Source organism: Globicephala melas, chromosome X (assembly GCF_963455315.2).
Source record: "Globicephala melas chromosome X, mGloMel1.2, whole genome shotgun sequence".
Taxonomy (NCBI): Eukaryota; Metazoa; Chordata; class Mammalia; order Artiodactyla; family Delphinidae; genus Globicephala; species Globicephala melas.
In genome coordinates, this window is record NC_083335.1 from 99485551 (window position 1) to 99512403 (window position 26853).

Sequence of the window (26853 nt, forward strand, 5' to 3'; positions counted from 1 at the left end):
ACACCTAGGAATAAACCTACCTGAGGAGACAAAAGACCTGTATGCTGAAAACCATAAGACACTGATGAAAGAAATTAAAGATGATACAAACAGACGGAGAGATATACCATGTTCTTGGATTGCAAGAGTCAACATTGTGGAAATGACTCTACTACCTAAAGCAATCAACAGATTCAGTGCAATCCCTATCAAACTACCAATGGCATTTTTCACAGAACTAGAACAAAAAATTTCACAATTTGTATGGAAACACAAAAGACCGCGAATAGCCAAAGCAATCTTTAGAACGAAAAATGGAGTTGGAGGAATCAGGCTCCTGGACTTCAGACTATACTACAAAGCTACAGTAATCAAGGCACTATGGTACTGGCACAAAAACAAATATAGATCAATGGAACAGGGTCGAAAGCCCAGAGGTAAACCCATGCAGATATGGTCACCTTATTTTTGATAAAGGAGGCAAGACTACACAATGGAGAAAAGACAGCCTCTTCAGGAAGTGGTGCTGGGAAACCTGGACAGCTACATGTTAAAGAATGAAATTAGAACACTTCCTAACACCATACCCAAAAGTAAACTCAAATTGGATTAAAGACCTAAATATAAGGCCAGACACTATCAAACTCTTAGAGGAAAACAGAGGCAGAACACTCTATGACATAAATCACAGCAAGATCCTTTCTGACCCACCTCCTAGAGAAATGGAAATAAAAACAAAGATAAACAAATGGGACCTAATGAAACTTAAAAGCTTTTGCACAGCAAAGAAAGCATAAACAAGAAGGAAAGGCAACCCTCAGAATGGGAGAAAATATTTGCGAATGAAGCAACTGACAAAGGATTAATCTCCAAAATTTATAAGCAGCTCGTGCAGCTCAATAACAGAAAAACAAACAACCCAATCCAAAAATGGGCAGAAGACCTAAACAGACATTTCTCCAAAGAAGACATACAGATGGCCAACAAACACATGAAAGGATGCTCAACATCACTAATCATTAGAGAAATGCAAATCAAAACTACAATGAGGTATCACCTCACACCAGTCAGAATGGCCATCATCAAAAAATCTAGAAACAATAAATGCTGGAGAGGGTGTGGAGAAAAGGGAACCCTCTTGCACTGTTGGTGGGAATGTAAATTGATACAGCCACTATGGCGAACAGTATGGAGGTTCCTTAAAAAACTAAAAATAGAACTACCATATGACCCAGCCATCCCACTACTGGGCATATACCCTGAGAAAACCATAATTCAAGAAGAGTCATGTACCAAAATGTTCATTGCAGCTCTGTTTACAATAGCCAGGACATGGAAACAACCTAAGTGCCCATCATCGGATGAGTGGATAAAGAAGATGTGGCACATATATACAATGGAATATTACTCAGCCATAAAAAGAAACGGAATTGAGTTATTTGTAGTGAGGTAGATAGGCCTAGAGTCTGTCATACAGAGTGAAGTCAGAAAGAGAAAAACAAATACCGCATGCTAACACATATATATGGAATCAAAAAAAAATGGTTCTGAAGAACCTAGGGGCAGGACAGGAATAAAGACACAGATGTAGAGAATGGAGTTGAGGACACAGGGCGGGGGAAGGGTAAGCTGGGAAGAAGTGAAAGAGTGGCATGGACATATATACACTACCAAGTGTAAAATAGATAGCTAGTGGGAAGCAGCTGCATAGCACAGGGAGATCAGCTCGGTGCTTTGTGACCACCTAGAGGGGTGGGATAGGGAGGGTGGGAGGGAGATGCAAGAGGGAGGAGATATGGGGATATATGTATATGTATAGCTGATTCACTTTGTTATACAGCAAAACTAACACACCATTGTAAAGCAATTATACTCCAATAAAGATGTTAAAAAAAATGACCAAATACAACTTATAGATACTAAAAAGTACAATAATCAAAATTTAAAACTTAATGTATGGGCTTACAGTAGACTGGATGCTGCTAAGGAGAGAACTAGATACCCAGGCAGTAGGGCAGAAGGAAGTATTGGGAATGAAGCACAGAAAGACCGAAAATAGAGGAAAACTAAGGAAAGCCTGTTCGGAGAAATGGAGGTTAGATTGAGAAAGTCTACCATTTACCTAATAGGTTTCTGTAAGCAGAGGAGAGAGGGAATGGAGAAGAGGCAGTATTTGTTGAGATCATGACTGAGAAGATTCCAGAGCTGACTAAAGAGTCAAACCCACAGTTTCATGAAGCCCCATGAATCCTAAAAAGTATCAATAAAATCCTAGAAGTACAGTACAAGACAGGAAAAGGACAGATGACCTTCAAGGAACCAACAGCTTCACAGCTGACTTATCAACAGTTAGCAGCAGAGAAAGTGAGATAAAGGTGGAATGATATTTCAGCGTGCTGAAACAAAATCAAAACAAAACAAAACACAACAACGAAAACAAAAAAACCCTTTCAATCTAAAAATCTATACCCAGTGAGGATAGCAATCAGGAATGTGCATAGAAAAAGAGACTTTCAGGCAAACAGAATCAGAGAGATTAGCCATCAACAGACACTTAACAAAAGGAAATACTGAAGGATACACTTTGGCAGAACTGATCCCAGATGGGAGATTTGAGATGAAGGACGCAATGAGAAACAAACTCCCCAAAAGTGGTCAATATATGGGTCAATCTAACAGTATAAAAACACGAAACACGGTCTTGTAGGGTTAAAAACAACATATAATTAAAATGTTGACTGTGGTAACATACCAGTCAAGTGATGGATAAGTAATATTTTGAATTTTCTAAAATCATTGTACTCGCTGGGAAGAATGGTATTTATTTAACTTAGACTCCGAAAGAGAGAACTAGAGACAGACAGACAGACAGAAAAGCAGCAGGCCACCATGAAAACAGCACTAGACCAGGAGGTTTGGATGCTAGTATCAGCTCTGCTGCCAGGGAGTTAGTTGTCTGGCCTTTGAAAAAGCCACTTCGCTCATCTACATCTCAGCTGTCTTGTCTGTAAAATGAAGCTTTGGGACCAGATGAATTGTAAAGCCTCTTCATTATGATTCTATGAAACACTGAGAAACAGATTCACTTGAAAAAAAAGGGAGCGATAGTTCCTTGAGTTGTTTTTTTTTTTTCTTTTTCTCCTTTGCAATTTTATCAATAAATGCTTGCATTTTACTTCTGGCTACCCTTTATGTATCTGTTCCAAAACTGGAGCTAAATATAGTCTCTCCCAGGTGTGTGTATTTTGCTGTACTTTTCCCGTTTGTTTGTTCTGCTTTGCTTTCTTGTCATCTAGTAGCCAAACAGGGTAATAGCAGTCTCCCAAAGCTTTAGGGGTAGGTGGCTTGTGTAGATGCTGGGGGGACATTTGCAGAAACAGCCTGTGAAGAGTTGGCCTCACTGTGCCACTATTGATCTTTCTTTCTTTCTTTACCGCGTTACCTGAGCTGACATTTGCCTCCTTTACTTTCTTACCTTCTCTCCTTGCATTCTTTGGCCTCCTGTCTTTGCAGGCTAATAATAAGCCTGAGATTGAAGCGGCCCTCTTCCTAGACTGGATGAGACTGGAACCCCAGTCCATGGTGTGGCTGCCCGTCCTGCATAGAGTGGCTGCTGCGGAGACTGCGAAGCATCAGGCCAAGTGTAACATCTGCAAGGAGTGTCCAATCATCGGCTTCAGGTATGAGGAACGCCCCCAAATGTCATTTTATTTGATCATTTCTCACCTTTTTATGACTTGATCTTTTATCTCCTCTACCAGTTGCTGTTAGTTTGGTCCTCTGCACAGTGGGAGAGGAGGTGATCAGGCTGGAGCATTGATCACTCCTGTCACTCCCCTGATCACTGGGTTGTTCTAGTGGATCTACCTCATTAGGCACGCGTCTTTCTCCGCCTTCACGCTTCAGCTCTGCAGAGCCATGTTCTTGGTCGATCGGGACTGACTGCCTGTCTCCACCAAGATGTTTGTCCATCAAGTATATACAGATTAACTGTACCTCCTCTCTCCTCGAACCAAAACATTTTGGTCATCTCTTTCTTTTTTCCCATGGTCTTTTCTGTTTATAGAAACTCTCCAAGAATCAGTTATAAAACTAAGGGATGATTCTATTTTGGGAGACCTGTCATGGCAGCTCACTCTCTTAATCACTTTGCACCACAGTTCTTGCCCTAAGGTAACAAGAATTGTTTCGAGCACCCTAAAACACACTGCTTTATCTGTGAATCTGATTGCGCTCTTTTCATAGTATCCTAATGAACTTCTGAGGGAATGAATATAAAGTGTGCAAGTAAATGAAAGATTCACAAAGCAGCTAAAAAAAGAAAACGTTCCTTATAAATTGAAAAGTGAAAGTGGTAGGAAACATCGCAGGTTGTTATTCTGATATTCTTGAAATGTCCCAGAAAACAATTGATTGGCTCTTAAATCTTCAATCTTGTTGACCTGTTTGGGGAGACAGGATATTTTTAAATGAATTAATATTATTGAACAATAATCCCAAATCCAGATTCTGAAATGATGATGTATTTAAACATCTGGATCAACATCAAGGTTTCCATAGCAACGAATAAGCCGTCAAGTTGTAAACTAGCTATATCATCTATGGCTGTTCAGAATCCACTTATCAGCTAAGTAGACACTCATTTCTGGTTATGCTTAGACTTACTTCATTACTTTGTTTCCTAATAACTGCTTTGTACCATTTGTGTGCTTTTCATTCACTGTGCTCCTTTACCGTTGGTGTTTGTCCTACCATACTTCATGCTGTTTACAAAGAGGTTTTGCAGAAACCTTCAGAGGTTTCTAAAGCCTAGATAGACAACATTGAGTAGGCAGTGCTTGCACAGGACACCTTTTTTCCTTCCTGGTTTTGGCAGGTAAGAGTGATGCTGGGGGGTGGGGCTCCACTGCATTTCTTACCTATCTTTTCTTCGCTTCCTTCGCCGGTAAGATTTGTATACTGGGGGAAGTTTTATAAAATGAAAAAGGAGAATGCTTTGGAGGATCAAAGAGAGCATTTTCACATTCACTTCTTTTGCCCTTATGAAAGTAGATTATTTTAGGAATGAGCACTTCTCTTTCCTCCTTTCCCCCGCTCTCAGAAGACGGTTGGGATCTAAAAACAGTACCTTTTTTTCCCACATTCCCATATGTGACATAAGGAATATGTTTATTTTAATTGGCTAAGATTCTTATCTGAGAAAGCACCAGCCAGGGAGGGTATGAAATGAAGAATACAGTATTCTGAGAATGAGGGGGAAATGTACCATGTAGTACTTACATCTTACCCAAAATGTGTCTTTTCTTGGGGCTTCCATTATCATGTGGAGGTAATGTGATGAGGGATTTCTGAAGAGAGACAGATGAAAGAGATTATCCAAGTAACAATCTGAAGATGAGTCATCTCCGTCAATCAGAAAATGTAGTTAAAGCAAGATTTGCTTTAATTGAGAGTTCTTGTTTAATTTCCTTTTGTCTTATGAAATGCTTTATCTTTATCATTTTTTTGGGAAATAATTCCCTCAGAAAACTTTTGTGCCTTTTTGATGCGTACGGGAGCCCACAATGCATCAATCTATCCTCTCTGGAAGTTCTTTCAAATTCTAGTATCTGGTCTTCAAAAGCCTGGAAGTTCGCCACTATCTTCCTACTTAATCTGAAAGAGTTCCTAGTGGAGTTTAAATAAGAGCTGAGTTTTTCTCCCCTCCTTCCAAATGTTTATAGGGTACTCTTTCTGCCAAAATATTTTGATACTGTAGAAGCACCAGAGAAATCTGGAAGTAGGAAGTTAATCACTTACCTTGTGGGATTAATGAACCCTGCATTCTGTTTCCAGAATTAAGACAGTGTGGAAGGAGGTTTATTAAAGGGTGTTCTTTGGGAATTTGATTTGAAGAAATACATATATGTTTGTTTTTGTTCCTTACCAGGTACAGGAGTCTAAAGCACTTTAATTATGACATCTGCCAAAGTTGCTTCTTTTCTGGTCGCGTTGCAAAAGGCCACAAAATGCACTATCCCATGGTGGAATATTGCACTCCGGTAAGTTAGATTCCTCCCTGACGTGACTTAGTTCACCTGGAAGAAGTTTCAGTTTTGTACGGTCTTACAGATCGTGTGTCACGCTGTGATTTGTAAGTTCCCCAGACGTTGCCCAGCTAAAGTGGCCCCACATTGTAGACTCCGGATTTACCTGATCCCTAGTGCGATGCCTGGCACACGTGGACTGTCGGAGACGCTCAACACATATTGTTGGGTGAATCAATAGGTTTTTCTTCTGTTTTCGTGGGTTGTAGGGAAGACATTTTCACGTTTATTTTGCACGTCCCTAGCGGCTGTGTGCAGAGGTGTTACGGCCATGGGGCACGTTGGGTATGGGGTGGGGTAATATAGGTTCCTTAAAATTCGCAATCCACCACTTAAATTAATGTTGCTCACACTTACCAACTAAATGCTAGGTGTTTACCTTTTAAGCTACTCTGTGTGAGATAGGTATTATTTTTATCCCCTTTTTATAGTTGAGGACTCTTGAGATCCTAAGGTTAAAAAATCTTGCCCAAGGTTCTATAATTAAGAGCTGGAGTCGTCTCCTAAGAAGCTGTTTTGGGAAAATGCTCAGTGGCCAGTAGGACTTTGAAAAATCACTGGTGAAATGGAAAGGGCCTGGACTTGGTGGACACAGACCTGGGTGTAAATCTCTTATTCCTTGAACACTAGCTGCTTGCTATTCAAAGTGTGAGCTGTGGACCAGCCGCACTGGCATCACCTGGAAGCTTATTAGGAATGCAGAACCTCAGGGCCCACCTTGGACTTTGTAAATCAAAGCCTGCATTTTAGCAGGGTCTGCTGGTGGTATCCAACACATCAAAGTTTGAGAAGCTCTGCTTTAGAGCTTTTCTCTCTTCCATCTTCAGAGTGATTCTCCCAGTTATTTCGTTGTCTTCCTCATTTTGCTTCCTTTTGCAAAGGTACTCATTGATGGAGAATGTACCATGCTGTGAATAGAATGGTATTTAGTGGGTGAAACACTAGAGCAATGTGGACAAAATCGTTTTAAAACTACTGTAAAGTGTGGCAAAACGGAAGGTCAACTTTCTGACCTCCAGACTTCTATAAATTACCATCTGTTGGGTAGCCCAGTAGTTGGTATACTTCATTTATTCATCATCACAACTTATTGAGGTGTTACTGCCCCGATTTTATAGGTGATTGGAGCCTTGGATAGGTAAAGAACTCACCCACGTTAACCCCACTAGTAAATGGCAGGTCTGGTTTCAAAACCGTGTTTTCATGTGATTCCAAAGCCTTTGCTCTCAACTCCTGCTGCTCTTAATTATAATAAAACAAGTGCTCCGAGGCAGAACACTGGAATTGTGCTTTCTCTTGAGAGTATACCCCTTCCCCAAGTCTGATGTCAGCATGATTTCCCTTTCAGACTACATCGGGAGAAGATGTTCGAGACTTTGCCAAGGTACTGAAAAACAAATTTCGAACCAAAAGGTATTTTGCGAAGCATCCCCGAATGGGCTACCTGCCAGTGCAGACGGTCTTAGAGGGGGACAACATGGAAACGTGAGTAGTGGCCAAAGCAAACCAGCCTCTCAGTTGACGTATCTCTGAGCTCCTCTCAGCTGAATACCTTCCTTCACTCCCAAATGCAAACAGTCTCTCCTATTTCTTTCTTTAGATTTACTGTATCTAAAAAGAGAAAAGCAAGCTGATGTTCAGTTGCCATTTTCCATGTCAGTTGTCCCATGACAATGACCTTTTCCAAAAGTTAAACTTTATCTCACAGGGAGTAAGCCACCACGTTCTGGCTCCTAATTACCTCACGAGGCTTGCAAGAAATACGGGACTGTTTACAAATGAGTGATTCCAAGATTTCATTTTGATTTTCCTCCCTTACAAATCAGTAGGCGTGTGTCTTTTTGTATCCGATTGTGTGGTCGTATCTAGTCACTTTTTTCTCCTTGAAAAAAAATATAGTCACAGGAAATTTCTTCACAGTAAGTAGTTATGATTCTCTAGATCAAAATGATGATGTCTTCACCTCTTTTGAACCTTCTCTTCTTTTTTCCATAACTCTGATGGCAATCGCACAACTGGTTTTCTTTTAATTCACTTTTCACCTTTGTCTGGCCGTTGCTTTCCATGGTTCATACTTAATTGCACTTCATTTATTTTGACCTTTCAGTAATTTGTGTGTGTGTGTGTGTGTGTGTGTGTGTGTGTGTGGCTGAGTTTGCCTGTGTCTCTCTTCACCACCTCATTTTTTGTTTTGCAGTCCTGTTACTCTGATCAACTTCTGGCCGGTAGATTCTGCGTGAGTACTTCCACTGAAGGGTGCTGCTACCACCAACACATTGGCTTGCTTGATTTTTTAAAATTTTTGTTCTGTTTGTTTTGTTGAAAGACGTTTTAATTTCCCTTCCTTCATTTCAAAAATGTTTCCCTTGATAAGACTTTGAGGGTGCCGTCCACCACAGATCAGGAGAATCAGTGAGGTTTTCAGGTCCCCACTTGGTCAAATGTAAACCAGCAGAAATCCTGGCCTGGAGTTCAAATTAACATCAAAGGAATTGTTGGGTTGTTAGTTATATTCCTGGGAGACACGTTTATATATTCTTTCATTATACGCAGGGAAGAGCCTTCTGATTACATAATAACATTCTGTAGCCATATTTCTAGAGATGTAATGCTTTAGGACCTTCAAAAGGATGACGGTTTACTCTTTAGGGCCTGTTATAAGTGGACTATTTAAAAGCAAAATTTGTTTCATGGTATGATGTTGAGTATGGTTGAATAATTTCAATTAGACACGTGGACTTTTTATCAGGTAAAGCCATGCTATTGGACCAGTGTTTATATACATGAGTTTCTCAATTTTGACCTAAACTCACTTTGCTCTCTTCTCCAAGCTAAATACCCAGCTCATAAACACACATTTACACTGGAAGGAAAGTGTACTGTAGTCTTTGTTGTTATTATTGGGGTGTATTATTAATACTACTGATACTAGATATCAGCAGTTAATTGATTTATCTCAGAGTTTATAACGTCATCAGAAAACTCCTTTTAGAGTCCGTGATTGAAATATCAGCAAACAAAGTGTGCATTGTTTTAAAGTTATATTGTGCGGGGTTTTTGTAACAAAATTTTGGTTATTTCAAAGTGTACTTTATTAAAATATTTATTTAAAGTCAGACAGCTCTATTATATATAAGAAGGTAATGACCAATTTGGAAGACGGGCTTATATAAGAATTCAGTTTATTTTTATTGGGTCTTTTTTATTCCACCATGTAATTTAATTTAAAGTAGGTCTTTTTTTAAAAAAAAATCCTGTAGTGATAAATGCAAACTATTAATTGAAGTTGGTTTTAAGTCTTTTATGGCCTAAAGGAAGTATAACACTTTCCTTTCTTTTGTAAAGCTGCATTATTGTGCCCTTTAATTTTGAGATATGGTAGCTCTACCCGATTTCTTTAATCATCATGCTTAAACAACTTGGGGAGTTATTTAGATTCAGTTATGTTCCTTGCTATTGGTACTTATTTTCCCTGTTCCAGGTAGTCTATTTGTTTATAGAAGGTAAAGCCTTTCATAAATTAAAAAAAAAAAGTTTACTTGGTATACTGAAATTCTCAGCTTGATTGGATCCTGATAAGCAAATAGAACTTATCCCGACACAAAGTAATCTAACCAACTGACCAATCCAAAAGAAAAATATGCTAAAGGTTAATGTTTTAAAACACATAGAGGTAGCACAACGTAATAAAGAATAACTAACTAGAGGAAGAAGTTTACTGTATACATAAGCTAATGAGAAAAATTCATGACAGTTTAATGTAACTTATTTTAAGTAGAGGGTGTTTGTCTGTCTTAAATTTTGAAGAACTTTAAAATTAATAACATTTTTTTAAAAAATATCTTCTCTAACAACTGAAACCTAGCCCCACTTAGCCTTTTTATAAAAAAATATGCTAGATTATTCAGAAATAGTGGGAAATTCTAACTTTGAGGAAGAAAACAACCCCAGCAGGCTAAAGTCCCTGTAATACCAATAATTTTATTAAAGTCTTTACTCATGGGATGGTAAATAATTTATAAAATGAATTGTAAAGCTATTCTATTCACGCAGAAGAGCCAGGTCCTGAGGTGTTTTATTTTGCGAGAACTCTATCCAATGTTAACAAATCCTGTGACGATGACAGCATTTAATCCATTCAGTATGGATCACAGAATTTGAAAGTTTACTGAGATACAGATCTTTTGTTTTTCCTTAGAAAAAAACCCTTATTTGCCTGCATTTGTCATTTTATTTGAAAGTAAACCTAGCATAAACCTTTTATATTGTTTGTCCACAAATGAGACAGTCGAACAATATTCTTTGAGCTGTTCTGCTTTGAAAACTTATTAATGGAGTTGTCACAAAAGAGAAAATGGTGGTGGGTGGGATGGAATTGGCCATTAGCAGTAATGGGAAGAGTAGGAAGAATCCTTTTGGGGGTATATCATTTTGTATTTAGGAAGTGAGAAGGGAGAACAGTATTCTTACCTTCTCTTGGAAAAGCATTTTAGAAGACGTTGCATTTAGTTTTGTTTCTGGACTACGTAGTTTTGTACTTTTACTAATTCTTGATTTTTAAATGAATCTTCTCTGACCAGTATTCCCTTTTGGTTCATTTTCTGGTTTAATAAGTACCTCCGTTAGTGTATATCTATATTTTTTAGATTGCTTGGTTATTACGAGTTCTTGAGCTTATGCATGCTGTCTTAGGTGCTGTGTACATTCATAAGAAAAATAACGTGGAAGTATCCTCAAGGCTAAGAATGAAAGCTCTGCATAAGATTTTCTGTTTCAGATTTGATTCAAGTATTTTGCATTTACATGCCTAGCTTTCTCCGTGTAGTTATGCTCCAGGGTCTCATGTGTTCTTCTCTACACTACCAAGGTAGCAACTGTTACAAGGGGAAACACTAATATATTTTCCTCGATGGTGGGCTTTTAGCTTATAAGAAGTATGCAATCGAAAGACTGGTCTGTTCCAGAAGATAGGGCTTATAAACTAAGGAATCCAGGTACTCAGTTATCTCGACCTGCAGTGAATATTTCAAAACAAACGTTAGCATTTTTTTCTAATAATGGGCTGTTCCAGGGTTCTAAGAAATTAGCAGATTATCTCCAAAACTAGAATGAAGATTCGCCTGGAAGTCTTTGGATCTGCCTAGTAAATTGGGTAGTCATCCTTCTGTTTCCTCATGACAGTTTAAGCATCTTCGTAATTCATTCCAAATTTGATCATGGTGACACTTGACCTAGACAACTTTGGTTTCATAAATAAGACATTTATCTCTCAGGCAAGACTTCAGTTCCCTGGTTATTTGCTGTAGTGCGCTGTAATCATCTTATGATTGTGTGTCTTCCTTAAGAAGTATAGATTTCTAGCACATTTCCTATGTAAGCCTAGGTAACTACACGTTTTTCTTTCTTTCTTCTTTTTTTTTTTAATGTAAGAAAAAACAGACATATTCTTCTTAGTGTCCTGACCAAGTCCTTGAATGCTGCTTAGACATTGGACTAAACTAATCCTTACTGAATAGGTTTCTGTTGACTTTTTGATTCATGCCTTTACCTAAGGGCTTTCTGTGTCAGGAGAGAAATGGAAGCGACCTTTTGTCCTATTCCAGTTAAAACAAAAAAGCCCAAGCCCAAACTGGTTTTCAGAACAGATGGATTTTTTCCTAAGGTTAATCTAAAAGATACTATAAAAACTTCAAGGCTAATTAAGAGATCAGATATGAAAAGGTGAAAACATGTCAACCCTACCAAAATTCTCGTCTGTGAAGCCAAAAAAAAGTAGGTTTTTATACCCCCAAAGTAAATAGACTATACCTGCTAATCCTTCTCTCTTGTTTTCCCCTCTGTATATAAGCACACAGTATCCCTAATAAGAAATATTTCCGATATTGACGTCCTATTGAAGTTAGTCATTCTTTTTAAAACATCACATTATAATTTAGGGCCATTGAATTTTGCTTTATGAAGTAGTAATACAGTCCCGCTGCTAAACTGGTACATGTATTCCTTCTTTACAAAATTGCACAAACTGAGACATCTTGATACGTGGAATCTTAAGTAGTCATGGACTGGTGTGGCCTCTTTGGAACTAATATCGTTAACTGCAAATTTACTAGGCAAATGTACAGTTTCCGTTCAATAAGAAGGCAGCTGATAAATGGCACAGGTGTAAACTGTTTAAAATTTTAAACCACATACTGCTAACACAATTTCAGCACTCTAGGATATGAGACGTTACAAGACAGGAGGACAAAATGTCACGTAGAGATTGTCTCCCCCGACCTTTTCTATAATTGAAACTTTCCAGAGAAGTTTTTGATCTCTCTTTACGGCTTTTGAGAAAAGCAGAAGTATGAGAAATCATCTCTCAAACCTGGATTCTAAATACTTGATGATATCTAAGATACAGGAACAGCTAAATGTGTACATTAGCCATAGTATTAGACTAAAAGCATTCTAGGCCATGTATATAGAACATAACTGTGTGGTGGGGGTTTTTTCTCCATTAATGGATGGTATCTGTGACTAATAACATTTTCTGCCTTATAGGCCTGCCTCGTCCCCTCAGCTTTCACACGATGATACTCATTCACGCATTGAACATTATGCTAGCAGGTATGAGACTAGTTGAATGCCAGGCAAATATTGATTGAAATAACTAACCAAGGAAAGCTAACCTATATTAATTTTAAGCGAATCTTTTCTTTTTCCCCAATCTTGTCTGATTTCTACTAATCAGCTTGCCCTCTAACGTGCATGCCATTCCACTGCATGTTGGTTTTGGACACCGATAAGAGCATCAGCGCAGAACAGTCTCCCCTAAACATTCCTGATAGCTTTGTTATGTTTTATATACTGAGCACGTGTAATCAATTGACTTAGAAATCATCTAACCTTCGTAGAAAACTGCTAGACCAGACATAAGTATATGAAGAAATTATACTGTGTTATATAGAGACTATGAAAGCACTGGCTTTCCATTTCTGTGTGTATTTTCCATAATATGCTGTAAAGAAGAGAATCACTCATTTTCCTAATCCCTGGACCTTTCTGTCCCACTTCCTTTGTGTTTGAGGTAACTCTTATATCTAAAAACGAAATTGCTGATTGTAAGATATGCTTGTTAAATAAATCCATAAGAGTTTGGTTCACTTTTAAGTTGTAAAAAGACTTTATTATTGTTTGAGGTGAAGGAGGTGTTTGAAGGTAAAAAGCGGCAGAATGTATAGAGAGCTTACTGTGAATCTATCTTTTATCAATAGTCTAACTGCTGAACATGTTTATCAACCGTAGGAAGTATTAACTAGCTATATATGATTCTGTCTTCAGTGGAAATCTTTAATTGTCTTAAAAAACACATGGGATAGCGTAAAGTACGGAGTGTATTTGTTGTTAGGGAAGCTTTTCTCGTGAAAACAAAGGCCTCTTCTCAGTGAAAGGAAGATCAATCTGTGAAGGAAAAAAATACAACTTCTCTTGTCATCTGCAGCGTAAGTGTAAAGCTACTTAACTAGCTGTGGTCCACCACTCACTGCCTCAGACGGTTAGGCCAACGCACACATCCTTTAATATGAAGGATTCCTTTCTCCTCTTGACATGATTTATCCTTTAGTTTTCAGGAATGTTCGATTAGGTCTTGAATAGATTCTAAGAAGTCACATAAGTTTTAATGAGCTTTTACGTTTTTTATCAGGCTAGCAGAAATGGAAAACAGCAATGGATCTTATCTAAATGATAGCATCTCTCCTAATGAGAGCATGTAAGTATCCTGTCTCTTTTTACAAAATGTTCCTGACCATGAAATTGCTTTGAGGGATTTAGAGGTAGGCTAGCGCAGAAGATAGGAATTAGTGTTTATATTCATTTGATCTTTCAAGGAGACTTTCATTTACTTTTTTTTCTTTAACTCTTGACAACCCGACACAGAATGAGCTCATCCAAATTGTGGCATTATTGGTATTCCAGATGTTCCAAAATGTTCCAAAACATTTTGCCTTACTCTTATTTAATGCCATACTACCACAAATGGCAGGGTCCCAAATACTTAAACTGTATTAAATGTTTAAGCTTTGACCAAACCTGCAGGATGTTTAAAGGGATTAGATATTAATTTTTAAAGCGATGGCTAAGTAGTGTTTTCTCCACTCGTGGGGAGTAGAACTATAATCTTGGTGTAGTTGCACTGGCATTCCCATATGGTAGGCTAGATGGGCGTTTTCCTTTAGAGATCCTACCTAGTAGATTTTTGTGATTTAGCGTCTTCAAGAGCTAAGTCAAGTGAGGCTATCTTGTGAAGGGTTTCAGAAGAAGGAGTACAAATTGAGGTCACGGTTTTGTAGTGGGATGATGAGCCAGGCCTGTCAAATTTAAGCAAGGCGAGAGAGCGGTGCTCAAAGTGGCGGAGAACACAGCTATGGCAGGGAAACAGAGGCTTCATTACAGAGTAGGGGAAGTATTCACAATAAGGAATCTTGCCGTGAACCAAGAGGCTGAGGTTGGAGGGAGAAGACTGAGAAGCAAATATGGAGGACAAAATAAGGATCTGCTAACTGAATGGATAATTTAGGGAGATGAAATCTAGTCAAGGTACAATAACGTTTTTAGTTTGACAAGTTACGGATGTCTCACCACTTTGTCATAGAGAATCTAGGCAAAGGGAAAATGGTAAATTTATCATATGTAGTTGGTGTGGCAACCCAAAGTCACACTCAGATGAGAAACAGGCTTTATAAGGATTAGACTGAAGGAAGCAGTATCCAAGTGGCATTTATACATAACTGGTTATTGAAGACGTGAGAATAAGTCATCTCATCTGGTACATAAAGATGATCAAGGTAATAATAAAGAATAAAGTCAACACTCAGCCATTCATGTATGACTTACGTTACTTAAAAGAAAACAAAACAGCCTTTTCCCCCAAACATAACTCTGGTGCATTCTCTTTCTTAGCTGTGGGGAAAAGTATTAATAGTATTAATATATAAACTACTTTGACAGAAAAATATGTAAGCAAAGAATCAGCGAAACGTAAACAACCTGAACGATTTGCTTCTTGGGGGCACTGATTTGAATATTAGAAGCTCTAGCACGTTCACGGTAATTCAAGTTGTACCTGTATAATAATGGCTGCCATTCACTGACTGCCTCAGAAGACAGTAAGAGAAGTTGAATTATAACTATGTGTTGTAATTAAACATGGGAAGTCCTAGCAATCAAACTGCAGAATTGGGGAAGAGAGCTAACAAATTAGGTGGTCACAACTGCTTTCGTTTTATTTTTCAACGAAAGAGGGCATAAAATCCATTTTGACTCAACGTTGGATGGTAATGTCATATCTTAGGGGCAGATCTGGGCAAGTGGTTTGGTAGATTGGTTGACTTCACTTAAATGTTTGTTTTTAACACCCAATAATTATTTTAATTTTAACTTACCAACCAATTATCTGCCTTGATGGACCAAGATCATTTAAATTAGGAGGATTTTTTTCCCCTAAATCTGAAAGTTTTTCAACTCAGAGGACATAGAGATGAGAAAAGGAATTTAAAGGGGTGTGGAGAGGGAAAAATTAACGTATCATCTTACTGATATGTAGCCGGAAGCGAAGGGATTTAGCCTGTCACTAAGAGCAGAATGAAGTTCTTATAACTCGGAGGTACACAGGCTTTTCAGGAGCTGGGGGCGATGCATTCAGAAAATAATTTCTTCTGTGTATGAGAGAGTTCCTAGATACGAGGAAGGATTGCAGCTTCCTCCCAACGTATAAGCCTTTGGCCTCTTTGTTCCCCAAGGTTAGTCTTTGAAAAGCTGCTCTGAGGAATGAGTTGTTCAGTCCTCTTGTATTAGTCACCTTAATGGCTTTTTTTCCCCTGCCAATTTTTGTTTTTCTATCTAAACAATAATTGAATGAAATAGTAGTCATTTTTATCTGTAGTTTCATTATTGTTATCATCCTGCCTCTGTGGGGTTTATAAGTTGAAACTGGCTTACCAAAGCAACACTTTTCACTTGCATTGCTTTCCACTTAAGAAAATATTTACTCTCTTATTTTAACGGCTTCAGTTTTTTCCTGGTCAGTATCAACAACACAGTGGGTGAGTGAACAGATTGTCTTGACAGGCTTGGTAGCAGAAGCGTTATACAGCCATTATTACGTCTCTTAATATTTACTAACGATTGATGAAACTGTCAACGTAGAGTCCCAGTATTACTGTCATTCTACCATTCATTTACCCACGTAAATAGGCCAACCAGATTCAATGGAAAATCTGAGCCAGAAACACTTGGAATTGTCACCAACAGGATGGTAGACCACAACTTCAGGAGTATCAAAATGTCTTTAAAAGCAGGAAAAGGGGTCTAATTAATTGTTAAGAGCAAATAACTGTTTCTATTTTTAAAATACACACCCAAGTCCCTGACCCCCAAGGCAAAATAAGGGGGGAAAAAACCAAAACCTTTGATTTTATTTTCCAGAGATGATGAACATTTGTTAATCCAGCATTACTGCCAAAGTTTGAACCAGGACTCCCCCCTGAGCCAGCCTCGTAGTCCTGCCCAGATCTTGATTTCCTTAGAGAGTGAGGAAAGAGGGGAGCTAGAGAGAATCCTAGCAGATCTTGAGGAAGAAAACAGGTGAGTTTTCTTTCTAGCTTTGTCATTGGTATGCAGAGTGCATACACTTGCGCACATAGAAAAGTGCCAGGAATCTTCACTTAGAGTCATTTTATGTCTAATTGTTTTCTCCAATAATCTGTTTAGCTCCGTTTACAGATTCTCTCTCTCTTTTTTTTTTTTGTCATCCGAAAGAAGAAAATGAATGCAATAGCATAAGTAAGAACTCATATAGTAGGTGTTAAAGGAATGAATGCAATAGCATAAGTAAGAACTCATATAGTAGGTGTTAAAGGAATGAATGCTGATGGTGGTATTTGATTCGTTGCATGCGTTTCGGAGGCTTTGATTTTATGTTTGAGAATAGAATTTAAGAACAAAGTAGGTCATTTAATTTTATGATATGATTTGTACATGTGTTTGGCCATATTATCTATCTCAAAGCATTTGAGCAAGTAGACTCATTGGTCATATTTGGGAATGAATTAGTTCATCTTAGTTTCCATCATCAAATACAGCGGTCGTTTATGCACACTGTCCTAGCAGATTAGTGAGACAATTCCAGTTGTCAGTCATCACCTGAAAAACATGTCCATGGAACAAGAGCAGAAATTATAAAAGTAAAAGAAAATTTCCTAATGACTGCACAGAGGACAAAGATGTAAAAATCTGGTATATTGTGGGATGTCAGGATAATGCAAATCATTGGACTTTTACTTTTGTATTACGTTTATTGTATCACAGGTCCCTTGCTTAAGAAAGGCTTTCGCACATGATCACTTCTAACTCAGTGTGCCTTCCTTAGACAGATGCCACCAGGCGAGTCTTTAAAGAGCAAATGCTCAAACCTGTGGGACTTGAGTACTTTCATCTCTTTGGTTTAGCCCAAGGCACAAGGACCTCTTAATCGAGGCAACACAGTATGTCTGAGAACCAGTGCCCTCGGGGAGTATGTCACCTCAAGATGAAAAGGCAAATTGCCATTCATCCATTGCTTTCTCCTGCCACTGGCCTCTTTCTAGCTCTCTGTACCTCTGACCTATGGCCAGAGCTCCTTATCTGGTCGGCTTCCCTTTGTCTCTTTCTCGCCCCTCCAATAAATCCTCCATGCTGGCTGTAGTTGTGCATCTCTCCAGAACCAAGACCCAGCATGGCATTGTTCCTTCACTGGATTTCTGCATCGTTTAAAAAACCTAGCTGCTCAGCTGGGCATTTTAAACCTTCCACAGTTTTCTCTTGACCTGCTTTTTACAACTTCATCTTCTTTTGTACCTGTTGTGGCTGCTGTTTCTGAATGCATCCTGCTCTCATCCACTTTCCGGGTCGAGCTCAAGCTTGCGTCTCAGCCTAGCTACTAACCCCCATCGCTCCACTGCCATAGCTGGCAAAGGAGTCCTTCCCATCCTCCATGCCCTTGCTCAGATGATTTTGCCCACAGAGCCCTGTTAGATCCCGGCATTTGCAAGTAATCTATCATATTTGACTGTGTTCTCAGAATACTTTGGACCTTTCTCAGAGACCTGTGTTTCAGTTTGCTTTTTGATCAGTTAATTCCCAATGCTTCCCTCTAATGGAGACAGTGAATGCCTTTGGAATAAGGCCTGTGTTTTAATCCTCTTAATGTCCCCTATGGTACCTAGCACAGTGTGACTATTTAATGGGTTCTCCAGAAATGTTTGGTAAAAGCCTGAGTTAAGAATACAGAGGGGATGCCACACACATACCATTCAGGAGGTAATACTGAACATTCTGTGGGTTTGGGCCTTATTTGTAAGACTGGCAATGAACGTCATGGTAGATAAAACCTTTCCCTCTACTTTATTGAGTACCATTAGTATTCATTTATGTTAAGTGTTTAATTATTTTAGGGGTCAAAGTCAAATAGGAAGAAAAAGTTGGTATTGGCATTATAAATAGAATTTGATGTTACCCAGGAAAAGAAATATTTTTGTACAATATGATTGTCCACTGTGTAATGTATCTTTCCATTTCATTGGTCAAGAGTTCTGTCTCGGTTATTATTACTACACTTGCCCTCCACACCCTGACGACCAGGCCAAAGAGTGCTGGTGAAGAGTACTTGGAACTATCATTTGTATATCATTTCGTCATTTTCAGAGCACTTTAATGCATTTTGGGTCATTTAATCTTCCTAAAAGCTCTGTGTAGAAGATGGATGAGAAAATGCAGGTTCAGAGAGGTTCAAACGGCTTGACCCAAATTTCACAATCAGCCAGTGGCAGAAGCAAATCCAGATCCAGATTTTCTGACTCAAAATAGCCAACTGTGCCTTGCACCAGAGCCTAAAGAAGAGTCATCCTATGTATATATGTCATTTATGTAGAATTGTGCATTCTATGTAAATATCATTTATGTAGAACTGTGGCACATTCCATGGAATGTACCTTTACTTGAGGGAATATTTTTAGGACTACATATGAACAAACCTGTCCATCGACTTGTGGTACAGTGATCACCAGTTTACCCTGAAAGGTATCCAAGACCATTCCCCAGGAATGACATGGTTTATTCTCTGAAAGAAAGAAAAAATAAATTGCACCAGGCTGCTTAGAGCTCCAAAATGAAGAATCTGCTACTGGTGCACGTCTTTCTGTAAGTTATCTTGACCCTCAAGTAAAGGTCAGGATGAGCTTCCTTCTTTCTCTCTCTACTTTGTCAGATTTTCACTTCCTACCAAATCCCAAGAAACGTCTCTGCAGAGCTCCCCTCCTGAAGGTAGCCTCTGGTTTTCTTTGCTCTGTCCTCTCCTGTCTTCCTGCAGTTCTTCTCAAAGAAATTCAGAGCCGTAGCTTTGTCTTCATGATCCTTGAGTTCAGTGTTGCTTAAAGGAGCCTGTAATTCACCATTTCCTTTCCTTCCTCTCAGAGAACCCGGGAGGTCATTAGATGTCCCCTGTCCGTGCCCGCCAGCCTAGCTATATTTCTCTAGTCAAATTGGCTACGTAATTTGACAAACACAAGCAGACATTTAGAGCAAATGGGAAAGGATATTTAAAACTGAGAGTATCCCATGTCCTTTGGACACACGTCTGTGTGTACTTCGTGTTCCTTTATCCTGTAGCAAGGGCTCATCTCCACATGACAGTTAGCAAGGGCAAGAGGCTTGAAAAGATCCCCATTCCTGACTAGATGTTTATTGAATTCTGTTATTCGTGACACCTCCCCACCATCCCCTTGGAAAACTGAAATTGGCTAATGAGGAAGTGTCTCAAGGATATCTTATCTCTGTCTTTCGAATTCCATTTCTCCCAGTTGTTGCCACCTAGCATTCAATAAATACTTGTTGAATAAGTTAATGAATAAATGAATTGAAATGAAGCTGAATTTATTTTCATTGTAGCACTCGTGCATGTACTTTTGGCTAAAATTCTTTTTACGTCCTAATTTCATAGAGGAAAGCCTTTTGAAAGCTTTTCTTGTGCTTGCTTTTCAGAATACTTCGCATTTTCAAACTTCTTTGATGAGCACCAAGCCTTGCTTTGTCATAAATTTAGAATGTTGAGAATTCATTTTCCAAATCCTAAGCCCCGTGTGTCTCCCCCCACTGGCTTTCTCTGATTCTTGGCTTATGCCACAAAGATAAGGCGAAAGCTCTGAGCAAAAGCTAAGTCTGCCTCTCAGTTTTCTCGATAGGGTCTCTCGTAAATTTGGGTGACTAGTGACTTATACGGTCTTTAACGTTTCACTTCTGCATAATGTTTCTCCCTCATACCACAGATAATTCTGATTCACCTGTTGGGTCGAGACCCGTTGGATGTCGAGAATTTGCTCTATTGTGCGTCCTTAGCATTGCAAACTCCAAGTTCACTTTTGTCCTGCGTACAGGACAGCCTGCAATCTGCTGACTTAAATCTGTAGTGACAAATTTCGATGTATTTTTCTCTGCACTAAGTGAACTCAGACTTGCTCTGAAATTCTAGGTATGACCCTAGCAATGAAAAGGTAGCCTTTATGAGAGACAAAACCTCATCGTCATTCTGCTGCCGGCGCATCAAATTGATTAGATTGTTCCCAAGTCTAAAAGGAGGGTAAATACTAAGCTGATTTACTGTGAAGTCTAAAGTTAATTAAAATTGTTAGTAGATGTTTTAGGACGACAGAGGATTCTGAATTTTTAGTACCCGCTAGGTACCTTTCATATGTCTTGTTGTTGGGCAACCAGTCATGATGCAGCCTAAGTGTGAGTTTTCCCTTGATCCTTTTCACTCCTCCAGTGGCTGTGCGGGATTGTAACTGTTATATTCAGAAAAACTCTAGATGGGTTACTTACACCACTGAGTTAAACTAACTGGCGATCGTCATCCCGGTGCTTTCCCTTGTAAATGACGTGATGACTGGGCCCGAGGCTCACAGTTTTCAATGTTCGCCGTCTCAGGACGTCTTTATTCCACGTTCCTTCCTTAGGTCTTTGTGTGAGTCTCACGTGATGGTGAGGAGATGGCCAAGATGAAGGGAAGCCGAAGCGGGTCAGGAGTGGGCATTCCGAGCTGAGCGAGGAGCATAAACAAAGGTGTCAGGGAGGGACAGCACAGGATGCTTGGGGAACCGCAAACAGTTGCGCGACCTCTGTAATTAGTCCAGGATGGGAGGAGATGAAGCCGGACAGGTCGGCAAGGCCAGGTGGGGAACGACAAGACCAGGTGGGGAGGGACAAGGACGCGGTGCGGTGCTGTGTGGGGGCCTCCTCATGTAGTACAGGGAGCCTCCCGGGGGTGAGCCAGGAGCGATGCTGTTAGACTTACACTTACATGTGTGACTTGGGCAGCTGGGCGGAGGTTGGGGGGACTTTGAAAAGCACAGGCCTGGAAGAAGGAAGTCAGATGGGGAGGGAGCATGGAAGCCCAGGAAAGAGATGATAAGGGCCCACAGGAGGGTATTAGAAATGGGGAGGATGGGCTGAATCTGAGGGATATTTTAGGGGAGGGGAGGGGCGGGGTGTTTGGCTGGCTGGTTGGGCGGATCTGGGGAGGGAAGGAATGAACCCCAGTTCTGGCGGGTGCAGGGCGAGACCACGGTTGTCGGCAGCTGGGACTGACAACTCAGGAAGAGCAGCAGCAGGGTCGTCCTTCAGTTCAGCAGGATTTACAGAGGGCCTTCCTCAAGGTCAAGTAGCTGGAAGATGGTGAATGGGGTGCAGGAGACGTTGAGTTTGAGGTTCTGGTGGCATACCCACGGACAAATGTCTGACGGTGGGAAATGGAACTTGGAAGCTGGAAGGAGGGGTGTGGGCCAGAGATAACAGATCTGTGAGTCCCCAGCTCATAACTGGTAGTCGAAACTGAGAGTCAATTTATCTACCCAGGGAGCACGTGGCAGAAGGGGAACAATGGGCTTGGTAAAACTCTAGAAGATGTAAACATTAAACTGTTTATAGAATTCCCTTTATTGTTTAATAGGTAATCCATGCTCATTATATGAAATCCAAAGGGTTTAAAAGGCATATAAAGATAGTGAGTCTTTCTCCAACCTTGTCCCCTGGCTGTCGTGCTCCCAGCGCTGGGGGCTGCCCGCTTTACTTCTTTCTCGTGTAATCTTTCAAAGATATTCTCTACATACGCAAATATTTTTGTGGTTGTTGGAATTATTTCACACAGTACCATGTAGTGTTCACTCTGGTCTTTTCATTCTACTTAAAGATCCCTAATTACACACGCTGGAGGAATATCCCAGAAGAAGAGGGGAAGAGAGCTTGGGAATGATAGCATTTTCCCAGAGGAGGCAAGAGGGAGAGGGGCACAAGGACACAGGAGGAGGCATGGTTTTGAACGGGAGAAGGGCCACCTCTGAAAATCATGTTGTAGGTGACGAAGCCGGGGTAAGGAATGGGGGTGGGGAAGATAACAGTGAATGTTAACTGTCCAGTACACATCATTGGGAATCAGTAGAGACTGATGCTCATAGCTGGTCTACACATTTTTTTAAGTTGAACTGGGGGGAAAAGAGTCGTGTATGAGAAAGTTAATGAATCTGGGCCCTCATGCCACTTGGCAATACGAGCCCCCAAAACACAGGGCTACAGAGCCTTTTTAGAGAAAGGGAACTACTTTTCTCATATAAATCAAACCGACAAGGTCTTTCATGGCCAGAGAAGCTGCCGTATGAAGAGAAGCTGAAGGGCATACCCACTGCATTTAATAAGGTGTGCAGGAGTCAACCGCCCCCGCTCTAGGCAGGCAGGGACGACAGTTACATGGGGCGGGGTCACCATGATTCCCAGGCTCAGTTTCTAACTAAGCCACCCAATAGCTACATTTCCTTCAGTGTATCCTGAGTTAATCGAAGCTTGTGGACGGATGACCCGAGTTCTCCCTCTCTTTAACTCTCTTGTTATACTAAATGTATTAACGTTGCCTTAAACCTTTTCGGGGAGCAGCATGAGGTTTTCTTTTTTAGAAGAAAATTTTATTTTTCACAGTAGAGACAGTTTGAATATTCATATTATGAAATCTCTGTAAACACACAAACAAAATTTAACTTGGAATACAGGTAGCCGCGTATAATCTTTTTTTTTTAATTGAAGTATAGTTGATTTACAAGATTGTGTTTCAGATGTACAGCACAGTGATTTGGATATATATGTATGTGTATATATTTTTTTCAATTCTTTTCCATTATTGAATATAGTTCCCTGTGCTATACAATAAATCCTTGTTGTTTATTCTGTATATGGTAGTGTGTACCTGTTAATCCCATACTCCTAATTTATACCTCCCCACTCCCCTTTGGTAACCATAAGTTTGTTTTCTACGTGAGTCTGTTTCTGTTCTGTAAATAAGTTCACTTGTACTCTTTCTTAAATTCCACATATGAGATATATAATATTTGTCTTTCTCTAACTTCATTTAGTATGATAATCTCTACGTTCATCCATGTTCCTGCAGATGGCATTAGTTCATTCATTTTTATGGCTGCGTTATTCCGTTCTCTGTGTGTGTGTGTATGTATATATATACACACGTGTGTGTGTATACACACACACACCACATCTTTATCCATTCATCTGTTGATGGACACAACATCATGAAGTTTTAAGTGCAAATACTCAATCTATTTAAATGGGGAATATGTTTTTTAAAGACTGGAGTTATCACTCGATTTTAGGGTCCTCTGTCTTAGATGTCTTGGAAATCATAACAAAAACTCGTCTGGTGAGTTTAGATCTTGGCATAGGAAATTGGATAGTCATGAGGACTGCTTCATCCCACAGAAAAACTGACGTACCCCTCTGGTGATAACAGTATTCACAAGTTATTGGTACAGCTGCCATCTTCCTAGAGTAAGCAGGATAAAAGCTGAAGTTCTTACAATCCAATTTCCCTTTTTAGATCCTCCATGAAGACCCTCATCCTTCTTTTGGCTTTTGTTACCAGACCATCCTGCTACAGTAGAACTGACTGTAGTCTTAACTTTCTTTAGTTACTTTCCAGGCCTGAGGATATCATTCCATTCAATTCAACAGCTAGTTAGTGAATGCTTAATGTGTTTTTCAAACAGGACTACAAAAAGGAATAAGCCTTGGTTCTTACCCTCATGGGGCTCAAACTTTAATAAAAAGACATTCAAATATAAACAATTATAACCCAGTGTTACAAGTGCTCTGAGGGCACAGAGGTGAATGACTAATTCTGTCGGAGGGATTGGGGAGACTTTCACAAAGGGAGGTGAACATAAAGGCTGAATAGCAGTTTTCCAGGCTGAGAGAGGGCGTAAGGTTGAGCCTTGCAGACTGTTGGGGCAGTGAGTTATGTGTGGCCAGAGCACAGGATGAAGAGAACCAGAGAGTAGTGGAATGGTAGGTGGAGACCACTGTTTAAAGGGCTTTACACGTCAGACACAGGAGTTTGGACTGTATCCTATAAGCAGTAGTTGAACAGTGAAGGCTTTGTGAGGAGGAGAAGATTTAGCAAAATAATTGTAAGCAGGGAGCTAAAGCCATGGAGATTGGTAGAAGGATAGTGCAACAGTTCATTGAAATATGGCCAGGTTCTTAACTAAGGATCTCTTAGGCAAGTGAAGAAGTGATAGAGAAATGGGAAGTCGCTGGATGAATGAGGCCAGAGCAGATGGGAGAGGAAGGAATTGGGTGGTATGAAATTTTTCATCAGGGAACTGGGAAATGGTCATTAAAAAAACAATATCAATAACAACATAGCACACACAAGAAAAGCTACTGATTGGCCAAGGTCAATGGATAGAGAAAAAGAACTATGTATTGCGCATGCTGAGTTCTGTTTGCCCAAGGAGATTCAAGTGGAAATTTCCTATATTGATTTTATGTATTCACTTTCCAAAAAGGATTTAAAAAAAAAAACATAGCAGTAAGATTCCTGTAGTAGAAATAGTAAATCAGTGAACGTAGTGGGGATTAACTTAGTTGATATAATTGAGCTTGAAATTTAGTTTGAGGTTCCCTGCAGGCAGGGGGAATAAGAGGAAACAATGATTTGTCTATCTCTCAATATTGGATGAAAGAAGCGTGAAACTTTCTAAGGAAACAGCATAGTTTTCCTGGTTCTAAATTAACAATAACAGCAAAAACAAATAGGTGTCATTTGAGTGCCTGCTGTGGACCAAACCTGTTCTGAGTATATGTAAGATCCTATTCAATCCCCACAACAACCCTATGAACGAGAGGCTGTTTCCCAAATAAAGACTCCATGACACAGGGTATGAAGGACACGCCACACGGCTAGCAAGGAATAGGGCCTGGATTCAAACTCAGGCATTCCTGGACTCTTAGACAGTGTTAATGCTTGGTGTGATTACTGGCTAGTCTCCTTATCAATATTTTTATAACAAAGACTGAAGGAAATTTTATGTGGCTGCTTCTAGTAGCCTTTGATAATTGTGGAAAGCTTGCCATTAAAGACCAAAGAAATGATGACAGTTCTCCATGGATAAAGGTCACTATTGCCCAAAATGTGTTCTATAACATACCTCTGAGATACTCTAAAAAGACTGATTCTAAGGACAGATAAACTTTGGAAGTGCTTGTACTGGAAAGTGTTGATTAATTTGCGTTTGCATTGAAGAGTCCAGAAGTAAAGAAACATGATTCGCTTTGTTTAACCCAGTGTTGGTTACACATACTTGACCTCAGCCCAGTTGTACTGTTCTGTGGAACTCACTTTGGTAAGAAATACAAGTCTGTACTAATGTCTCTGAAAATGAAACCTGGATGTTTCTCACAAAAGTAACTTCTGATTTTCTCCAGTAGTAAAGCCCTACAACCCGAGAGACCAAAATGATTATTCTGGAAAAGTCAAAGATAGGTATTAAATCATCTCCTGTAAGAAGAGATAATTCTATGAGGTCTTTTTGTGGAACATCCCACCGTGAGTGACCTGGCTTTCCCATCAAACCACAAAAAAGCATTTCCACCAATAACTTGACAAAATTAATTTGCTATATGGAGCTCTTAATTGTTGTTAACTGATTGAATTTCGATGGATGTCTACCAAACACAGGAACTTTTGCTTCTATAACAATTACTGTTGGATTTTGCTGCGTAAGTTGTTAGATGCGAAGGCCAGTTGTTACTTGAGGCCTCTCCTGGGTTGTGATATAAAAGTGTATTACCAACACATGGGAAGATATTAGCAGGAATGCAGGTGTAACAGTCATCTCAATGACAGATTAAGGTATATATTTTGAAGATGTGTAGCTAGTGTATGGTCCTGTGTAATGCTACTTGAGGAAGCTGATTCCTTTTCTGGCACTGAAATGTTAGAGGAAGGATCAGTGATGAGTCTATCAACCTTGTGTGGCTTGGTACTTAGCAAGTTTAAGTTCACAGAACCCGTGGCTAATGGAGACATCCAGGAGACTGTTGAAAAGACAGGTCTGGACTCTAGAAGAGAAGCCTGGACTGAGGAGTAATGGGTTGGGGAGGTTGGGTCATGGGTGTAGAGGAGGTGGAAGCCTAGCGAGAGGACAGGGTCCTCTTAGGAAGAGAACACGTGTGGAAAGAAGACCAAGGACCTCCTGGTGTACTTGATTGTAACTGGCTATGCCCAGTTCTCCACCAGTAGCCGAGATAGAAATGGTTTCCTGGTTGTATTACTTACGTAAATGGATGACTTCTGCAGATGACCAAACCCTTTTTTATTTTCCTGCTATGTGGATAATTAAAGTTGACCTCTTTCTGTATCTCCAAATTCTGG

At 39.7% G+C, this 26853-nt stretch overlaps 1 protein-coding gene across 6 annotated transcripts in view; it reads left to right on the top strand.

Annotated features, from left to right (window-relative positions):
- Positions 1 to 26853, top strand: part of DMD (dystrophin) — a 2243521-nt gene that overhangs the window by 2167656 nt on the left and 49012 nt on the right. For 3 of the 6 annotated variants that reach the window (XM_060293058.2, XM_030844443.3, XM_030844440.3), the window contains 7 exons: positions 3493 to 3659; positions 5909 to 6020; positions 7414 to 7550; positions 8263 to 8301; positions 12609 to 12674; positions 13753 to 13818; positions 16533 to 16691. In XM_060293058.2, the coding sequence (XP_060149041.1) occupies positions 3493 to 3659; positions 5909 to 6020; positions 7414 to 7550; positions 8263 to 8301; positions 12609 to 12674; positions 13753 to 13818; positions 16533 to 16691 (746 nt within the window). Of the gene's footprint in view, positions 1 to 3492; positions 3660 to 5908; positions 6021 to 7413; positions 7555 to 8262; positions 8302 to 12608; positions 12675 to 13752; positions 13819 to 16532; positions 16692 to 26853 lie in introns of those variants that run through there. The other 3 variants (XM_030844444.3, XM_030844441.3, XM_070044646.1) reach the window with 2 other exon arrangements.